The sequence below is a fragment of the Oryctolagus cuniculus genome, chromosome 12 (assembly GCF_964237555.1).
Source record: "Oryctolagus cuniculus chromosome 12, mOryCun1.1, whole genome shotgun sequence".
Taxonomy (NCBI): Eukaryota; Metazoa; Chordata; class Mammalia; order Lagomorpha; family Leporidae; genus Oryctolagus; species Oryctolagus cuniculus.
Window position 1 is genome coordinate 56,243,884 of NC_091443.1, and position 21,657 is coordinate 56,265,540.

General features: G+C 42.4%; 1 protein-coding gene across 8 annotated transcripts in view; it reads right to left on the minus strand.

Moving 5' to 3' along the window:
* The window catches only part of RYR3 (ryanodine receptor 3), a 598,353-nt gene that overhangs the window by 148,268 nt on the left and 428,428 nt on the right, over positions 1-21,657 (minus strand). For 6 of the 8 annotated variants that reach the window (XM_070053266.1, XM_070053267.1, XM_070053269.1 and 3 more), the window contains 3 exons: positions 18,247-18,382; positions 2,788-2,968; positions 671-782 (listed from right to left, as the gene is read on the minus strand). In XM_070053266.1, the coding sequence (XP_069909367.1) occupies positions 671-782; positions 2,788-2,968; positions 18,247-18,382 (429 nt within the window). 8 annotated transcript variants of the gene reach the window in all.

A 21,657-nucleotide genomic window follows, 5' to 3' on the forward strand; every position in this document is an offset into this window, starting at 1 on the left:
AACAGGAACTGACATCCCAAGAATTTTGATCACTTCTACCTGAGCTTCAGATTTGCTTTTCATATGAAAAGCAATGATTTTCTCTCTCACTTAAGGTGCAAGGCCCTATGAGAAACAGTGCCAATTGCCTCAGCCCTCAGCAGAGGTGAAAAGGGGAGCAGAAAGGACAGATATTTTAGCTCCAAACTGGAGGTCTGAGCAAACATTCCATAAAACAGAGCCACCCTGTTGCCCATGTCTGTAAGGTTCTACCTCTGGAAAGCAACAAACATGAGTTAGGGGAACAGATTGCCTTCCTTGGACATAACACTGTAGCCATCAAGAAGAGAGAATTTTCCACATAAAGTGTCCTGATGGACACGATCAAGAATCAAGTTGGACACATTTTGACCAAACTGAGGCATATGGAAATGCAATTTGGGGAGATTTTTGAAACAAAAAGCGTAGAGGATACGCCCAACTGGTGCCTCCAAGAAATCACACGATCACAGGATCTGCCCAGGAGTCCTTCCTTAGAAAGAAACAGTGTCAGGTCTTAGAGATGGAAACTACTTTTGAATCTAGCTAAGAGGAGCCTAGGGACAGGCATGTCAGCGAATTATATTCAGGAGGTATGCTGTCCCTGGCTTCAGGCTTCTCCAGGCTGCTCCCTGGGAACTCCGTAACTTACGTGCATTTCAGGAGCGCAGCGGCCCAGCAGATCTATAAGAGCTGAGTAAAAGGACATAATTGCATTGCCCATGTGCACAATCTCTTCTTCCTCTTCTCCATCTTCCGGGCTGCTGAGAGAGAAGCAACACAGGGGAGGAGTGAGGAGGCCTGGCAGGCACTGCTTCGGATCAGACGTGAGCTGCTTGAGACAGAAACACTGCTCCTCTCATCTTTCCCCATGCATGGAACTCTCTCTCCCTTCAAAAATCTAGGAGGTGGTTTTATTCCTAAAGCTCAAAGGACCCAGATATTTGCCCACGACATTCCTAGGGGCCCAGGAACTTTAAGGCATGAATGTGAGAGCTGGCATGGGTGGATCATGCAGACCACACTACCAATCCGTTTCATTTCTGTCTCCTGTTTTCTTCCCTGAATGCACGTAGAAAGGACGTTAGACAGGAGTCAGCACTGTGGCACAGCAGGTTAAAGCCCCAGTCTGCACTGCCAGCATCCCATATGGGCATTGGTTTGAATCCTGGTTCCTCCACTTGTGATCCAGCTCTCTGCTAATGCACCTGAGAAAACAGTAGAAGATGGCACAAGGACTTGGGCCCCTGCACCCATGTGGGAAAGGCTTCAGATTGGCTCAGCTCCACCATTGTGGCCATTTGGGAAGTGAACCAGGGGATGAAAGACCTCTCTGACTCTACCTCTCTCTGTAACTCTGTCATTCAAATAAATACACCTAAAAAAAAAAAAAAAAAGGAAGAAGAAAGGACATTGGACAAGGAGTCAGGAACACTAAGTCTATGTCCTAGGTCTGTTGCTATCAAACTTATAGGACCTTGTGTGGGGAGCAACTGGGAGCAACTCGGACTAGACTAAGTTACTGGAATTATAGGTCTGTTGCTATCAAACTTATAGGACCTTGTGTGGGGAGCAACTGGGAGCAACTCGGACTAGACTAAGTTACTGGAATTAAGACTTATTCTATGCATCTGCTCTCCCACAATATGGCGCTGGGAGAGGAGGAAACAGCTTCTACACAGCTGCCTCCAGTTCAACCAATAAACAGCAGGACCTGCTCCTGATTGCAGGAGAGCAGCGTACTCGGCGTGTGGGTAGCAGAGTTGGGATTGGTGGAAGAGGACTATAAAGGAGGAGAGAGACAACATGCACGAGGAACATCTATCTGAAGGAACACCTGTGCAGCCCCCGAGAGAGCCAGCCGGCGGTGTGCCGCACCCCCTCGGAAGTGGGGAAAGTGGCAGGGGGAACCGCCCTTCCACGGAGGTGGAAGGGACGGTAGCCAACTTGGGAAGAACCAGCAGCAAACCCGGGGAGGGCTGAGCAGACAAAAGAACAGCGCAGGGTCCTGTGTCGTTCCTCCACGAAGAGGGGGAGCGACACCTTGGACCTAGTATTTTCTCATGCTTCATGAGGAAGCTGAGACAGCATAGGTTTTGGGTTCTTTCCAGCTCTATGGGGTTATCTATTGGACTGCCGACAAATTTAAGAGCCAACTGGCTTGAGAGCTCTATCAACACACAGGCTTCGATAAAGAAAGGGAAGTGATCATAAGACGTGATAAGCAGACAATAAGAAGGGACTCAGGTAATCGACCAGTCTTAACCCTTAAATGCTGTGCCTTTTAATATTCTGCAGCTCTTTTCCCCAAGTCAAAAACACTCTTTGGTTAGTCCCCACGTTTGCAGAAGAGGGAGCAGAAGGCACCACCAGTCTTTAAAAGTGAGAGACAGGACAAGACTGCAGTTCAAAACACCGGAGGACATGTGCTGGAGCTAGACCATAACTGTAGCCCCTCTTCAGGTTCCACACATCCTCCTCTTGTGGCGATGCTGCACGGAGGGGCAGTGGTGGCTGAGGGTCTGCTGAGGCTGTGACTTTCCAGTGAGGTTGAGTGGGGTGGGAGAGCTGGAAGGATGGAGGTGATGCGATTGCCAGGCTTACTGCAGGAGTCAGGACAACTCACTTGGGGAGATGATTTTAAGAGAAAGAACCTGTGCTCTCTCTGTCAGGAGGAGCTTTTCTATACCTCCTTACCCATCCAAGTACTGACAACGTGCAGGGGCTCGCGAGCCATAGCCACGCAGGAAGGCAACTCCATGCACTTACACTTCCCGCTTGTATCCCTGGGAGGGGAGGTCAAGCGCTGGGCTCTCGGAGATTTTAATGGCACCCTGCATGGCTGCCAGGAGGCCGTTTCCCCCTTCACCCCGCAGGGCAGGGCCAAAGCACTCTGGGCGCCTGATGAGCAGCTTGACCACGACGCTGGCGTTTTCTTCCACACTTTCACCTGAGGAAGAGAGACACCGTTTGCTTCTCACTGCAGAGGCCAGCCCCAGAGTTTGTCTCTAGCTTATGTAGTTGGGAGAACACTATTTCATTCTGCTTGTCATCTACTATTAGGATTAGGGGGTTGACAGTGGTGGAGAGAAAGCTGAACTTTGACAAACGAGGTTTATTCGCAATATCAAGATGAACCGTTAGAGACTGGGATGCTACTCTCCAGTCCAGGATTTTGTGCTGTTGAGAATGTTTGCACCCTATTTGGTCCTCAGAGGGCAGGTAATACACAACTGAGGTTGCCCACAGAAAACGAACTCATCCACAGGTGACTTGGAGGGCACAAAAGAACTTTACGTCCTTATTAATTCCACGAGGAGAGGCCAACTTGATGGCTTCCTTGAATGGAGGTAAGATGGTAGCTCAAGCAGGTGTGCTCCATGTAACACCTGGGAGAATGACACAGTAGCCCCTGACTCTAATACTCTTATGCAGGATAATGCTATTCCAAAACCACCAGGCATGTGTGCATGGATCGCAGGGCTTTCCTGAAATACTGAGCCACATGAAGAGCCCATTTGGTTAAAGAGTTTCCTTTTTTATTCCTAAAACAGCTCTGAGGGAAGGTAAAGGTTGAGAATTGCATTCTGCTGGTATGTGTCTTTGAGTGAAGCACGGACAACCAGACAGAGGCTCATTTTCTGAAGAGGTGATTATACGGAATTGGAATGCTTAGGCAGGCATAACCATTGCTTCCTTTTGTATTCAAAAGCAGTTTTACAGCTTGTTCAAACAACTTCATAAAAAACACCTTCTGTCTCAGGTGAGCTCTTAATTTACGTCTGAGAATTTATCCGTGAGTGAAGACCTCAAGGCAAGACATTTTAAATGTCGTATATTGGATGAAGCCTGAAGAAAAAGTTCTCTACTAAATCATAAGATATCTTTGGGAGGATTGAGCTACACACTAGAAACAGTATTGTGATAGGCCATTATGTTACTGGTAGGTAAAAAATTAGCTTCCATCTTAGCAGGCTAAAACAGGAAATATTCGCATCTTACAGTTTCAGTAGATCACTAATTTGGGACTGATGAAGCTGAGTGGTTCTGGGTTGGGATTTTCCATGAGTTTGCAGTTAAAATGTCAATCAGGGCTACAGTCTACGGCTTCCCTGGGCCTGGAGGTCCTGACTCCAAGCTCCCTCACACAGCTACTGGTAGGAAGCCTCAGTTCCTCACCATGCTGACCTCTCTTTGGGCTTCCTGAGAGTTCTTAGGACATGGGAGCTGGCTTCCCACAGAGCATATGATCTAAGAAGGGAGTGAGGCAGAAGCTGTGATGCCTTTCATATCCTGGTCACCCACTGTCACTCTGCAAAACCCTGTTCATTAGGAGTGATTCACTAAGTCCAGCTCACCCTCAAAGGGAGAATAATTAGGCTCTATCTTTTGGAGGAAGAAGCATCAAGGAAATCATGGGTTTTAAAACCATCCTAGCAGTTCATGTTCCATTTAATGAAAATGTTTATGGATCAAGTTAGAAGTGTTGTGGGCCAGCACCGCGGCTCAATAGGGTAATCCTCTGCCTGCGGCACCGGCACACCGGGTTCTAGTCCCGGACAGGGCATTGGATTCTGTCCCAGTTGCCCCTCTTCCAGGCCAGCTCTCTGCTATGGCCTGGGAGTGCAGTGGAGGATGGCCCAAGTGCTTGGGCCTTGCACCCGCATGGGAGACCAGGAGAAGCACCTGGCTCCTGGCTTTGGATCAGTGCGGTGCGCCGGCTGCAGAGCGCCGGCAGTGGCGGCCATTGGAGGGTGAACCAATGGCAAAAGGAAGACCTTTCTCTCTGTCTCTCTCTCCCTCACTGTCCACTCTGCCTGTCCAAAAAAAAGAAGTGTTGTGATTGGAGCATTAGAATGGGAGCTCAGGAAACCTGGCTACTTGTCCCAGGTTTTAATCTAATCACTGTGTGACTGTGCATACTGTACACTTCCATATTTGCCTTGTTGGGATACCCCTGCCACTTCTAGTGTTGGCCTAAGTCTGCCAGTATAATCTGCATGCAGAGAGTTCCCCCACAACATCCCAAGGAATGGAGGGGCTGAGCCTGCCATCTGGATGCTCCTCTCTCATTCGGTGTCATCCTTGGACATATCTCACAGCCAGGTGAGCCTACCTAGGACCACAGCTATTGGGTCTGTCCTGGAGCTTGTTTGCTGACATTCTCCCTTTATTATCCAACCTCTACCCAGCAGGTCAGATTCAAGATACACATTAAGTACACATTGCTATAAGTTTTAGAATTGTGTAATTTGATACAGAAACATTTTCATCAAACTGAATTTTAACAGCTCATCAGCACACTTTCACTGTTTTCTTAGCCCAATCCTCGAAGAAAGATCTCAATTTTTGCAAAGAAGTTGGTCTTCATGGCTGGCACTGTGGCGTAGTGGGTAAAGCTGTGGCCTGAAGTGCCGGCATCCCATATGGGTGCTGGTTCTAGTCCTGGCTGCTCCTCTTCTGATCCAGCTCTCTGCTATGGCCTGGGCAAACAGTAGAAGTAGAAAGATGGCCCAAGTCCTTGGGCCCCTGCACCTACATAGGAGACCCGGAGGAAGCTCCTGGCTACTGCCTCCTGGCTTTGGATTGGCGCCGTTGCAGCCATCTGGGGAGTGAACCAGTGGATGGAAGACCTTCCTCTCTGTCTCTACCTCTCTCTGTAACTCTTTCATATAAATAAATCTTTCAAAAAAATAGAGGAATAAATAATCCTGCTAATCAAGTTTATTTAAAACTGCACTTGGATTCTTTCCATTACTTGATGAAAATAAATGCTTGTGGGTCAGGCACAGTTCTCACCAGCATGCTGAATTCAACTTAGCTTTTTCTTTTTTCTTTTTTTTTTTTCCTGACAGGCAGAGTGGACAGTGAGAGAGAGAGAGAGACAGAGAGAAAGGTCTTCCTTTTCCGTTGGTTCACCCTCCAATGGCTGCTCCAGCAGTGCACTGTGGCCGGTGCACCGTGCCAATCAGAAGCCAGGAGCCAGGTGCTTCCTCCTGATCTCCCATGCAGGTGCAGGGCCCAAGCACTTGGGCCATCCTCCACTACACTCCCGGGCCACAGCAGAGAGCTGGACTGGAAGAGGAGCAACCGGGACAGAATCCGGCGCCCCGACCAGGACTAGAACCCGGGGTGCTGGCACCGCAGGCGGAGGATTAGCCTAATGAGCTGTGGCGCCAGCCAACAGTTCCAGTTTTAAAGTTCCTTCACTTGCAATGCTCATTCTTCCCATGCCATTGATGGAAACCCTAGACTTAGTTACCTCCCCCCTTCAGGAACAGACTCAACATGAGAGCCCCAGAAGACCTGGTCTTCTCAAATACCATGCACTCTTCCTTTGGGTCAGCTTTTCCAACTAGGTTGCATATTCTGTAAGAGAAATTTATGCCTGAATTATCTAACTTTGTGTGCTCAGAGGCCTTGCCAAAATATGTCATATAATAGGCATTCAAAAATATTTCTTCAATAAATAAATGAGACTCAAGGCACAGGCTTGAAATGATTGGATGGGAAACTAAGGGTGATTATCCCTCATCCCATTACCTCTGTTTACAAGATCCTGGGTTGACCCTTTCCTCAGGTTTCAATTAATCCTAAAGAAAACAACATATCCCCACTCCAGTTCCAGTTCAGCAGGAGGAACACTAGGGACCCACGAAGGCATCTAGTCTAGCTACTTTAGAGCATTGGTTGAATTAGAGAATCACAAGGCTGAGGTGATGGCTAGGATCCAAAACCTTTTTTAGGGGATGGCAAATTCCAACTTTGATGCAGTGCCAGGCAACTTGTAGGAACCAAGTTATTCCAAAAGGTGAGGATACATGATCTTCTTGGAGCCTTCCAGTGTGGGATAGGAGGAGTTGGGGATATGTTCATAAACTACTGTGATCGCACAGAGAGGCAAGCAGGGACAGTTCACCCACTTTCTCATTAACTCAACCATTTACTGGGCCACTGAGCCCAGGATACATGTAAGTCACTAACTGAGAAATAGTGGACAAATAGTGAACAAGGTAGCTCCACTAGAACCCCAGAATGAGGCAAATGGAACAGTTATTGCAGCAAACTCACAGATCAGCAGCAGAGGTGCCCAACTCTCTTGCAGATGTGTAAGAAATAAATGCTTATTATTCTATGTTATTGAATAATAATATTATTTATTATGTAACAAAGGCAGGGGTGGAGGTAAAAACAGGCAATTCAGTTTGTGTCCAGCTGCAGTGTTCCAAGATGGAAGATAATGACCTGAAGTAGGATGTTAGAAAGAAGGAGATGGATTTCTGTTATCTTTGAGATGCTGAATCAACAGAATTTGCTGATGGACTGCATGTGAGACTAAGGAGAAAGGCTGATCCAAAGATGCTAAGATTTGGCTTGAGTAATTGAAAAGTTGGTGGTGATTTGGTTCAATTTCTGGTTTCTCTTCCTACTACCTCTGTGATTCTGGGCAATATATTTAATCTAATTTTCAGGCTTTTCATTTGGAGAATGATGAAGATAACTTGCTATGGTATGAACGTCTGTGTCCCTACAATGCACATGTCGAATTCTAATGCCCACTGTGATAGTATTAGCAGGTGGGGCTTTAGTAGATGACGAGAATAGAAACAATGCCCTAGAAAAAGAGGCCCAAAGAGCTGCCTTGTCCCTTCCATCATGTGAGGTGACAGCAAGAAAGAGCCATCTATTAACTAGAAAATCTCACCAGGCACCAAGTTTGAGGGCATCTTGATCTAACGCAGTGTCAGGGAAGAGTCAGGGAGAAAACAGCAGAGGAAATTCTATACAAATTGGAGAGACAAAGTAGACTTATGTGGAGGGCATAAATGCTCCCGGCTCAGGACTCCAGTAGCTGAGAGTTTCCACACTAGCATGGGAGAGTGAGGTAGGACCAGACTGCAGCAGCCCAAGCCATTGGCAATAGAGCTACAGGAGGAGCCTAGAGGGAATCCTGCTTGGAGCCCTACTGGGGATAGCTTACCTGCCAAACTAGAGAAGAAAAAAAAAAAAAAGGAGACACAGGTTTCTGAAAAGAGATCCCTGGCCACTCCCAAACAGCTCTAGATATTCACTGAAAGTGGTCACTCCACATATCTAAAGAGATATAGTACAAAGATAAAAGCTGCCACAGAGGAAAAAAAACAAATAAACCAATGAGTATTTCCACAAATGCTGATTAAAAAATGCACCAATTCAAGAAACAAGAATAAGGAAGACAACGTTATGGCTCCAAAAAGAACACAACACTTCAATACTGGAATGTGAAGATGATGAGATTGAAGAAATTCCAGAAATGGAATTAAAAACGTTGATCATAAATATATGCAGAAGTAATCATAAGCAAATGCATGAGCAACTAAATTCTGTACATGATATATGAGAGAAAATTTCTCACAAGATATTGAGATTTCTTTTTGACAGGCAGAGTGGACAGTGAGAGAGAGACAGAGAGAAAGGTCTTCTTTTTCCATTGGCTTATCCCCCAATGGCTGCTGTAGCTGGTGCACTGTGGCCAGCGCACCACACTGATCTGAAGCCAGGAGCCAGGTGCTTCTGGTCTTCCATGTGGATACAGGGCCCAAGTACTCGGGCCACCCTCCACTGCCCTCCAGGGCCACAGCAGAGAGCTGGCCTGGAAGAGGAGCAACTGGGACAGAATCCAGCATCCTGACTGGGACTAGAACCTGGGGTGCCAGCGTCGCAGGTGGAGGATTAGCCTAGTGAGCCGCGGTGCTGGCCTCAAGAAATTGAGATCTTAAAGACAAATAAAAATGAAATGAATAATTCAATAGAACAATAAAATACGCAGTGGAAAGCCTCAACAACAGAGTTGGTGAAGCAGAAGAAAGAATATCTGACCTAGAAAATAAAGCACAGGAAATAATACAGTTAAACCAAGAATAAGAGGAGGGAAATTAAAAAAACTAAAAAACACTGTTGGGAATCTACAGAATACTATCAAATGACCCAGAATATGTGCTTGAGGAGTCCTTGAAGGCATGGAAAGAAGGATTAGAGGTCTTTTTAGTGAAATAATAATAGAAAACTTCCCTAATTTGGAGAAAGAAAGGGACACCCAAGTGCAGGAAGCATATAGAACTCCTAAAAGACAGAAGCAGAAAAAATCTTCACCGTGACACATTGTAATCAAACTCACCACAGTAAAACATAAAAGATTCTAAAATGTACACACAAGAAACACCAGATTCTTTTCAGAGGATCTCCTATTAGACACACAGCAGACTTCTCATCAGAAACCCTACAGGCTAGGAGAGAATGGTGAGATATATTCCAAGTCTTAAGAGAACAGAACTGTCAACCCAGAACACTACCCTGCAAAGCTCACATTTATGAATGAAGGTAAAATAAAGACCTTCCAAGACAAACAGAAATTGAAAGAATTTGTCACCACCCGTCCGGCCCTACAGAAGATGCTTAAGGATGTGCTGCACACAGAAACACAAACATGGCCTTCACTACAAAATAAGGGAAAGGAAGGAAATTTCCCCATAAAAGTTCAAAGGAAATTCATAGTAAAAATAGGAATATATTTGGAAAGATGGCAGAGCAAAGTTATTACTTATCAATAGTCACCTTGAATGTAAATAGCCTCAACTCTCCAGTTAAAAGACACAGACTGAATGGATTAAAAAACAAAACCCATCTATTTGCTGCCTACAAGAAACACATCTCACCAACAAAGATGCATGCAGACTGAAAGTGAGAGGATGGAAAAAGACAGTCCATGCAACAGAAACCAAAAAAGAGCTCGTGTAGCCATCCTAATATCCGATAAAATAGACTTTAACACACATACATGCACAAAACTGTTAAAAGAGACAAAGAAGGGCACCATGTAATGATTAAGGGATCAATTCAACAGGAATATATGACTATTATAAATGTATATGTACCCAATTACAGGGCACCTGGCAATTTAAAAGAAATGTTAAGGGATATAAAGGGAAAATAGGTGCCAAAATACAACAGTAATGGGGGATTTCAATACCCCACTTTCAGCAGTGGAAAGGTCAACCAGCAGAAAATAAACAAGGAAACAGCAGAGTTAACTGATATTATAGACCAAATGAACCTAAAAGATATCCACAGAACTTTTCATCTTAAAGTTGCAGAATATACATTCTTCTCAGCAGTACATGGAACTTTCTCTAAGATTACCCACATGCTAGGCCATAAAACAAGTCTCAAAAAATTCAAAAAAACTGAAACCATACCATGCATATTCTTGGACTACAATAGAATGAAAATGGAAATCAGTATCTTAGGAATCTCTAGAACATATGCAAACACATTGCGATGATCAACATGCTCCTGAATAAACAGTGGGTCATAGAAGAAATCAAAACAGAAATCGAAAAATTTCTGGAAACAAATGAAAACAATACAACACATAAAAACCTATGGGATACAGCAAAAACAATGTTAGAGGAAACTTTATAGCAATTGGTGCCTACATCAAGAAATTAGAAAGCCACCAAATAAATGAGGTAACAATGCATCTCAAGGATCTAGAAAAACAGCAGCAAACCAAACCCAAAATTAGTAGGAGAAAAGAAAAAATTAAAATTAGAGAAGAAATCAACAAAATTGAATCCAAAAAAACAACATGAAAGATTAGCAAAATGAAGAGCTGGTTTTCTGAAAAAATAACAAAATTGACACACCATTGGCCCAACTAACAAAAAAAAAAAAAAAAAGGAGAAGACCCAAATCAATAAAATTAGAGATGAAAAAGGAAATGTAACAACTGACACCACAGTAATAAAACAAATCATCAGAAATTACTACAAAGAGCTTGTATGCCAACAAACTGGGAAATCTAAAAGAAATGGATAGATTCCTGTACACATACAACCTACCTAAATTGAGCCTTGAAGACATAGAAAACCTAAATAGATCCATAACCAAGACAGAAATTGAATCAGTAATAAAGGCCCTCCCAACAAAGAAAAGCCCAGGACCGATGGCTTTACTGCTGAATTCTATCAGACATTTAAAGATGAACTAACTCCAATTCTTCTCAAGTTATTCAAAACAAATGAAAGGGAGGGAATTCTCCCAAATTCTTTCCACGAAGTCCTAAATTCGGAAAAGATACAACAGAGAAAGAAAAATACAGACCAATTCCCCTGATGAACATAGAGCCAAAAATTCTCAATAAAATTCTAGCCAATCCAATCCAACAACACATCAGAAAGATCATCCACCCAGACCAGGTGGGATTTATCCCTGGTATGCAGGGATGGTTCAACAGTTGCAAATCAATCAATGGGATGCATCACATTTACAAACTCCAGAAGAAAACCCATATGATTATCTCAATAGATGCAGAGAAAGCATTTGATAAAATGTAACATCCTTTCATGATGAAAACTCCAAGTAAATTGGGTACAGAAGGAACATTCCTCAACACAATCAAGGCAATTTATGACAAATCCAGGGCCAGTGTTCTATTGAATGGGGAAAAGTTGGAAACATTCCCACTGAGATCTGGTACCAGACAAGGATGCCCACTCTAACCATTACTATTCAATATAGTCCTGGAAATATTAGCCAGAGCCATTAGGCAAGAAAAAGAAATCAAATGGATACAAATTGGGAAGGAGGAAGTCAAACTATCCCTATTTGTAGATGATATGATTCTATATATAGGGGATCCAAAAGACTCCACTAGGAGACTACTGGAACTCATAGAAGAGTTTGGTAAAGTAGCAGGATATAAAATCAATACACAAAAATCAACAGCCTTTGCATACACAGGCAATGCCATGGCTGAGAAAGAACTTCTAAGATCAATCCCACTCACAATAACTACAAAAAAATCAAATACCTTGGAATAAATTTAACCAAGGATGTCAAATATCTCTACAATGAGAATTATAAAACATTAAATAAAGAAATAGAAGAAGATATGAAAAATGGAAAAATCTTCCATGTTCATGGATTGGAAGGATCAATATCATCAAAATATCCATTCTTCTGAAAGTAGTTTATAGATTCAATGCGATACCAATCAAAATACCAGAAACATTCTTCTCAGATATAGAAAAAAATTCATATGGAGGCACAGGAGACCTTGGATACCTAAAGCAATCTTATACAACAAAAATAAAGCTGGCAGCATCACGATAGCTGATTTTAAGACATACTACAAGTCAGTATAATCAAAACAGCCTGGCGCTGGAATAAAAACAGATGGATAGACCAGTTTAATAGAATAGAATCATCAGAGTTCAATCCAAGCATCTACAACCAACTTATATTTGACCAAGGAGCTAAAACCAATCCCTGGAGCAAGGACAGTCTCTTCAAAAAATGGTGCTGGGAAAACTGGATTTCCACATGCAGAAGTATGAAGCAAGACCCTACCTTACACTTTACACAAAAATCTACATCATGGGTTAAAGATCTAAATCTATGACCCAACACCATCAAATTATTAGAGAACACTGGGGACACCATTCAAGACACTGGAATAGGCAAAGAGTTTTTGGAAAAGATCCCAGAGGCATAGGGAGTCAAAGCCAAAATTTAAAAATGGGATTACATCAAATTGAGAAGTTTCTGTACTGCAAAAGAAACACTCAGGAAAGTAAAAGGCAACCTACAGAATGGGAGAACTTACTTTAAACAATGCAACTGTTAAAGGATTAATAACCAGAATATATAAAGAGATCACGAAACTCCACAACAACAACAACAAAACAAGTCAGGTAAGAGATGGGGAAAGGACTTAAGCAGACATTTTTCAAAAGAGGAAATCCAAATGGCCAAAAGACACATGAAAAAATGTTCAGGATCACTAGCCATCAGGGAAATGCAAATCAAAACCACAATGAGGTTTCACCTCACCCCAGTTAGAACGGCTTTCATACAGAAATCAAGAAATAACAAATGCTGGCGCATGTGGGGGAAAAGGTACCCTAATCCACTGTTTGTGGGACTGTAGACTGGTAAAGCCACTTTGGAGGACAGTATGGAGATACCTCAGAAATCTGAATATAGACTACCATTTGACCCAAGCATCCTACTCCTGGGAATTTACCCAAGGGAAATGAAGTCAGTAAATCAAAGAGTTATCTGTACCCTCATGTTTTTTGCAGCTCAATTCACAAGAGCTAAGACATGGAACCAATTTAAATGTCTGTCAACTGAAGAGTAGATAAAGAAATTATGGGATATATACACTATGGAATACTAAACAGCAAAAAAAAAAAAAAAGAAATTGGTCATTTGCAACAAAATGGATAAATCTGGAAAACATTATACTTAGTGAAATAAGCCAGTCCCAAAGGGACAAATACCATACGTTCTCCCTGATCTGTGATAACTAATACAGCACCTTAAAGGAAATTTGTAGAAGTGAAATTGACACTTTGAGAAAAGATGACCTGAGCTGCCCTTATTTTGACTGTTGAGGAACAGTTTTTTTATTTTTCATTTTTTTTCTTCATACTATTTGTTGAGCTCGTTACTTAATATGGAGTTAATCATAGTTGTATAAAATGAACTGAGGATAGAAATAAGAGTGGGAATAAGAGAGGGAGGAGGAAGTTTGTAACTGTAAAGCTGTATAGTTCTCCATACATTCCTAAGGCCTAACTTCTAAGGGTACAATTTAAAAAACTTGTCATGGGACCCCAAATCCCATTAACCTGGATGATAAAAATTTCATCTTAAGTGTTAAAGTGATCATATTAAGTGTTAAAATAAACATATAGATAGGATTAAGTTTAAAGTGATCATATAAATAGGATCAAGTGTCAGGTAATTATAATAGAATTAAAAAGGAGAGAATGTTCCAACAAGAAAAGCAGTCCATACAGCAGACTCATAGAATGACAATTGCTTTAAGTAACACTCTGAACTCAGAAGCAAGCTTTAAGCCTTCCTGGTCTGGCTGAAAAGCCTTGAGAGCATTTCAAGCATGGAAAACAAGACACTGTGGCAAAAAGTGTCCTATATTAAGGATCTCTGTGAGTGAGATCCCAACGGAAAGAAGTGGCCATCAAAGAAGAAGGTACTTTTCTCTAAAGGGAGGAGAGGACTTCTACTTTGCTTATGGCCTTGTCTAAATACTGATGGAGTTTGTGGACCCAAAAGGCTTCCATAGCATAGGCAGCTCATGTCAAGAGCCTTGGGTGATCACTGACATCACACATGAGTGTTAACCGGTAAATTAACAATAGGAGTCACTGTGCACTAACTCCCCATGGAGGACCTCTGTCCTTAATGAGTTGTATTATGAGAGTTAACTGTGATACTTGTTCTCAAACAGGTGTTTTTTATGTGTGGGTGTGTGTACAAATAGTGGAAATCTTATACTTAGTATAGAGTTGGTCTTTGTACAAAGTTAATTAAAAATGAATCTTTTTTTTTGTGGTAAATTTTTTTAAACTTTTATTTAATGAATATAAATTTCCAAAGTACAGCTTATGGATTACAATGGCTTCCCCACCATAACGTCCCTCCTACCCGCAACCCTCCCCTTTCCCACTCCCTCTCCCCTTCCATTCACATCAAGATTCATTTTCAATTCTCTTTATATACCTCAAACAGTAGAGTTAGAAACATACCAGGGGATTCCAATTCAATCCCATCAAGGTGGCATGTACCAATGCCATCTCACTAGTCCCAGTGATCAATTTCTGTTCACAATTGATCATAATGATAGGACTAAGAACCAAAGGGATCAAATGAACAAGAATAGTGTCTGCAAATACTAGCTGATAGAATAAAAAAGGGAGAGAATGATCCAACATGGGAAGTGAGATACACAGCAGACCCATAGAATGGCAGATGTCCTAAACAGCACTCTGGCCTCAGAATCAGCCCTTAAGGCATGCAGATCTGGCTGAAAAGCCCATGAGACTATTTCAGGCATGGAAAGCCAAGACACTCTGGGAAAAAAAAAAAACTAAATGAAAGATCTCCGTGAGTGAGATCCCAATGGAAAGAACGGGTCATCAAAGATGGAGGTACCTTTCTCTGAAGGGAGGAGAGAACTTCCACCTAAAAATGAATCTTAATGGAGAATGGTACTGGGAAGGGGAGAGGGAGGAGGAGTTGGGGTGAGAGTGTGAGTAGGAGGGCAGGTATGGTGGGAAGAATAACTATTTTCCTAAAGTTGTACACACGAAACTTGTATTCCTTAAAAGATAATTAAAAAATATAAATATGCCAATCAAAAAAACTCAACAAAATAAAAAAACCAAATAGGGGCATATCCATTTGGATATTACATACTGTAAAATTACTAATGACTAAGCTTATCTTGCATCCCAAAACCTTTCTCCATCTGATACTCGTTAAGTTAGAATGTGACTTCTGTTCCTTTTCTCTCAACAAACTTAGGTTCAGTCATTACCATCAGCAGTAACAGTAACCATAGCAGTAGCAGCAGTAGCAGCAGCAGCACCACCACAACCATCCATTCCAGTAAATTCTGTCTCTAAACCTTCTTTTGTATTTATTTTCTCCCATCCGTCCCTACTATCCTATTTCAATTCATTCCAATCCGTGCACAGAACCCCTCAGTGATACCCATAATCGTATCATTTTGTTAGAGGTTTGCCAGTTCTTTACATACTGAACCAATACTAATCTTTTCAGTTTGGCCTTTAAGTTCTCCCCATTATAGCCATCGACCTCTAAAACATCACGTCTTTTACCACTGCCATCCAGGTATTTACCCTCCAGACTGAGAGATCATTGCATTTCCTGAGCCCAGAATGCTTTAGCCCTTAGGCCACTGTACATGCTGGTCCCTGGCTGGATCACCTCCCCTGTGTCCATCTGTAAACCCAACTCTTCAAAGCTCACCTCTCACATTGCCTCCTCCATGAGGTCTTGCATAGTCATCTCGACAGAACATGAGTTTCCCTTTTGAAGCCCTCAGTGTTCTCTCCCTGCCTTACTCCACTTGCTTTTGTTACTGTGATCTCTGTCCACGTCTACTCTCTTAAAAAGGCCACAAATTCTTTGAAAGCAGAAGCTGACATCCTTTGCCAAAACCAAATGTTGCCTTTATGTTATACAGACACAATAAACACCAAATTAAAATGCACATATCTTCCTATAAGAGACCAATTTTCTAGAGCTTATTGCATTATGAAACTGCACCATAAATAATCTGTATGGGTGGCTGTCATTGTAGTGCAATGGGTTAAACTTGCAATGCCAGCATCCCATATCAGAGTGCCAGTTCAAGTCTTATATGCTATACTTTTGATCCTACTTCTTGCTAATACAGCTGGGAAAGCAGTGCAAGATGATACATGTGCTTGAGCTCCTGTAATCCATGTGTGAGACCCTGATGGAGTTCTGGGCTCTTGGTTTTGACCTGGCAAAGCCCTGGCTGTTGCAGCCACTTGGTGAGTGAACCAGTAGAAAGAAGGCAATCCACCATCCTCCGCCCCTCTGTCTCTCCCCCTCTCCTTGTTTTTCTGCCTTTCAGAAAAACAAACATTTAAATAAAGAAAAGAATGTTAGGGGCAGGCATTTGGCTTAGCAGTTAAGATCCAGTTGAGACCCCCAAGTTCTGCAGCAGAATGTATGGATTTAATTCTTAGGCCCAACTCCTGACTCTAGCTTTCTACTAATTCACACCCTGGAAAGCAGCAGTCAGTGATGGCTCACGTGACTGGGTTCCTCCTTCTCTTGTGGAGACCTAGATCGACTTCACAGCCCTAGTCGTGGCAAGCATTTGAGGAGCAGATGGGATCTAGTTCTTTCTGCCTCTAACTCTTTCAAATAAATGAAATGTAAACATTTAAGGAATGTTAAAAAGACATAAAATAACCTGAAAGTATAAGGGGCAGACCAAATATTTTGGTTTACAGTTTAGGTCAACATGGTTGCATCTAACCATTAAAAGCAAGTGTTGGAATTTGGGCAGTAAAGATAGGGGCAAAGATCCCTTCACTTTCATAACCCATATGGACAATCCTACTAAATGACTCCTACAGAGCTGGATCTTTAATGGGAAGGTGGCCGAGATGAATAAATTGATCCTGCTTTGATCTAGATCTGTATGAATTCTTAGTACCTACTCTATAAAACCCTCTCTTTACCGCCACAGGAACTACATTAATTCTGGACAAGTAATCACTTGGATAGGAAGTCAAAAAGACTCTAAAACTGGCCTCCAGAGAAGAAAATGGAGTTCAACAAAGCTGGTTTTAATCAGATAGGAAGGTGCAGCAAAGAAAACACAGAAACAAGAGTAGATTAGGAAACTGGCTGGCTGGGAGCCAGAGGCACAAACCAGATAACTCAGGTCTGCAATCCAGCAAGGACCGGGGGAAACCCCAGGAGAATAGAAATCACTGATGTTTTAGCAATACAGGATAGCAGGAAACAAAACGGGTAGGGTTGGCAAGGAGGGAAACAGTAAGTAGACCACAGGGGGAGACAATGACCACATCATGTCAATGTACTACGAGATAAATTCTCATACTTAGAAGAATTAACAGGATTGCATCCTAGCTGCAATTCTCTTTGTTTTTATTTAACCAGTTGAGTTGGTTTTGCTACCTGGATCTCCAAAGTGAGAGACTGTAATATTAATGTAAATGCAAGTAAATTAGTATTATAACAAAATACTGGTAGGCAAGGTATATTTTTGAAGAAACTGCTTACTTATTTTACACAATATTCAGCACATTATTTTGGTGCAACTATTTTGGTAGGGTTGAAATTCACTATAAATGTAGAGTAACTTGTAGTAAGAGGAAGAATAGCTCAGGTTGCTGTAGCAATTATTTTTTTCCTGGAATTTCAGTAACCTTTTATACCTATTCAGTTATTCCTGGTTTTATTAACCCATTTATTTATCTGTCGATCCATTCATTCATACAATATAGTCCAAGAATCTATTTGGAGGCACATGTGCATTTAGCTCTGGGTAGGATGACTATACTAACAAAGTCCCTCTTTTACTGAGAAGAGGTACTGAGAGCTGCCAAGGCCGAGCTCATACAGCAAGTGTCTTGCTGCTATAGGAACAGAATTAAGTATTCCACTAGACTCTACTCTTGATCCTTGGTTGGCCTGATTCTCTCCAAGATATCGATTGCCAGCCACCAATTACCTGCAGAGTCTGTCAAATTCATGGATAAGAAACAAAGGAAAGTGTCCCCTTTTCATTGTATTGATGCATGATTGTGCCACCTTGGGTCTGAAAGGCATGGAGAACAGGGGACTCACTGTTCACGAAGACGGCAAACCTCAGGAAGGACAGGTAGCGCTCCCCTTCAATAGGGTTCCAGCCAACATCAGGGTATCCTTTGGCCAGTAGCATGGGACAGCTCTGTAGGCCACAGCCTGCCAAGTAGGTCACCACCTGCCAAGAAGAGTAAAAGTGTGTCCACTCTCACATTATGATGGCCACTATGAAAAAAGTCCCAGGACATAACAAGCACTGGCATGGGTGCAGAGAAGTCGAAGCCTTTGTGTGTTGTTGATAGCAATGTAAAATGATTCGGCTGCCAGAGAAGATAGTATGGTGGGCCTCAAAAAATGAAAAATAAAACCACCATATGAGCCAGAAATTCCACTTTTGGATATATACCCCAAATAATTAAAAAGCAGAATCTCAAAGAGATATTTGCAAATTTCATATTCAGAGAAGGTTTGTTAACAATTGGCAACACGTTTCTCGATGGATGAATGGAATAGCAAAATGAGCATGTACATATGGTGGGATATTATTCAGTCTTAAAAAGGAAGGGAATTTTAACACATGCTACATGGGAAAAACTTGAAAACATATGCTAAGTGGAATAAACCAGTCACAAAAGGACAAATACTGCATGCTTCCACCTATATGAGGTAGGCAACACAGTCAAAACCATAAATGCAAGAAGTAAAATGGTGGTTATGAGGGACTAAGGCATAGGGAGAAATGGGGAGTTATTGTTAAATAGTATAGACCTTCAGGGTTACAAGATGAAAAGAGTTATGGAAATGGATGATGGTGATGGTTATACAACATTTATGAAAGTAATAACACTTGGGGCTGGCACTATGGCGCAGCAGGTTAATGTCCTGGCCTGAAGCACTGGCATCCCATTTGGGCACTGGTTCTAGTCCTGGCTGCTCCTCTCATGATCCACCTCTCTGCTATGGCCTGGGAAAGCAGTAAGAAGATGGCCCAAGTCCTTGGGCCCCTGCACCCGCATGGGAGACCTGGGAGAAGTTGCTGGCTCCTGGCTTTGGATCAGCACAGCTCTGGCTGTTGTGGCCAACTGAGAAGTGAACCATCGGATGGAAGGCTTCTCTCTCTCTCTCTGGCTCTCCTCTCTGTATAACTCTGACTTTCAAATAAATAAATAAATAAATATTTTAGAAAAGAAAGCAATACCACTGAACTGTATACTTAGAAAGACAGTAAATTTTATGTGTATGTTATCGTAATAAAAATTGGAAAACAATTTAAAATAAGCCATGCACATATATTAAAATCAAAACTAAGTAAGTATCCAAGTGTTTTGAGATTATAAGACCTGTGAAATTCTGGGAACTGAAGGGCTTCTGTTTTCCTAGAAACTATACAGAACCCAAGACTTTAAATACATAAATATTTCAGAAGATTTGTGACTAGAACCTTGAATACCTTTGTGATCCAAGTAATCAATAAGATTGATTATATTGTCATATAGTAATACACCTGCCAGCAGGCTTTTCCGGTTCTGGCCAAAGGGAGCTGCCATTTACAAATGAACCTGTGGGGTAGGCATTTGGGGCAGGGACTAGGACGCTGCTGGGAAAGCTCGTATTCCACATCGGAGTGCCTGGGCTCGAGTCCCGGCTCCTGCTCCCGATTCTACCTTCCTGTTAACATGATGGCTCAAGTAGCTGGGTCCCGCCCATGCACCTGAAAGACCCAGATGGAGTTCTGAGCTCCTGCAGGTATCTGAGAAGCAAATAAGTAGATGAGAGGTCTATGTCTCTGACTTTCATGTAAATAAAATGAATAAATAAAAGTCTTAATAAAGGAGCCTAACTAGGGTCTACCTGGAGAGAGATTGTGGTGGGAAGATAAGAAACCATTAGGGGACATGTTCTTTTTGGTCATGGCATTGCAAGGCCAAAATGGTTAGTTACTCATTGAGTGGTGGGCTCTGAGTAATCAGGATACCTTACTTAAGCTGGGATTGACACCAGTTGTTCAGAGCCTAAAGCCCAGAGAGTGAAGTGGCAATGGTCATTGAAAACTGGGATTGGCAATGCTCTGTCTGCTGCCATGTTATAAGACATTTATCACAATAGCTCAGTCTGGAGTACTCTTTAAAAAATATTTGATTTATTAGAAAGACAGTGATATGGAGAGGGAGGGAGAGATTGAGATCTTCCATTTGCTGGTTCATACCCCAAATGCCCTCAAAAACTGGGGCTGGGCCAAGCCAAAGTCAGGATCCAGGTGTTCTATGTGGGTCTCCCATGTTTGTGACAGGAACCAAACTACACTGGCTATCATGTGCTGCCTCCCAAATACATCAATAGGAAGCTGGCTTGAAAGCAGAGGCAAGTCTTGACCTCAGGCATTTTGATATGAGATGCAGGTATCCCAAGAGGTGTCTTAACCTACAGTGCCAATGCCCACCCCTGAGCCTGAGATCCCAAAGATTTTAGATTGTGCTTACTTTTCAGCAGGTATCAGGGAAAATGCCTGGCAAATAAATCTTTGAGTAAAACATGGTTGTCATTCTCATTTGCCTTAGATATTTTACCTGCATGAGGGGAAGAGGAGACTTGATTGTGCTGCAGAATCCTCCAAGTCAGATCTGGTATCTTTCTCATTTTTTAATCCCCAGAGCCTAGCACGTGGTAGGTGCTCAATAAATATTAAATGAATCCTGTGTTTGCTGATGCCTAATACTCAAAGTTATTTTGCAAGAAGAATAAATCTAAAGCAAAACTCAGTAAGAATCTATCATCATATTTTCTTCCATCTGAAACCAGTAAGGATATTATTCTGGTTGGAGCTCACATTTGATTTTGTCTTAAAAATTTCAGGGAAATGTCAACAGGGGCCAGAATTAGGCAAAGTTTTCAGAGCTACAGATCTGGACATATTATGGGCCACTAAAATATGCATGTGTGTCTGCTGGGGTTATTGCTCAATTCAAATACATCCAATTTCTGTTGCTATAAATAGAAGGGAGGCGCTCCGGTACTTACCAATCCTTTGCTTTTCTGTCCTGCAACCTAAACTTGGGTAGTTTTCTGACATTGGTATTAACAGTCTGTGGCACTGCGCTGAGCCGTTCCAACCACTTACAAAGAGGGTAGCAAACCTCACCCCCTTTTCCTGATTTCCTGAGCACCCATTCCTATCACCTCCTGGCAGGCTAGCCTCTGCCCACCACTTCCTGAGCTGTCTAGGGAAGCTCAGAGTCTTTGTCCAGCAGCATCACTTCTAATGACGAACTGAAGCTGAGAAGTGAGTTCAAACCCTGTGCACCAGCTTCTCCGAGGAGAACCGTTAGCTGCTTTTCACCAGGTATTGGTTATCATCTCATCACCTAAAATACTGAGTGATTTAATGCAGTTTAAATTTCACTGAGTTCTGTCCCAGTAGAAGTAGAGATCGGGAGCAGACACAGCATTTATGGA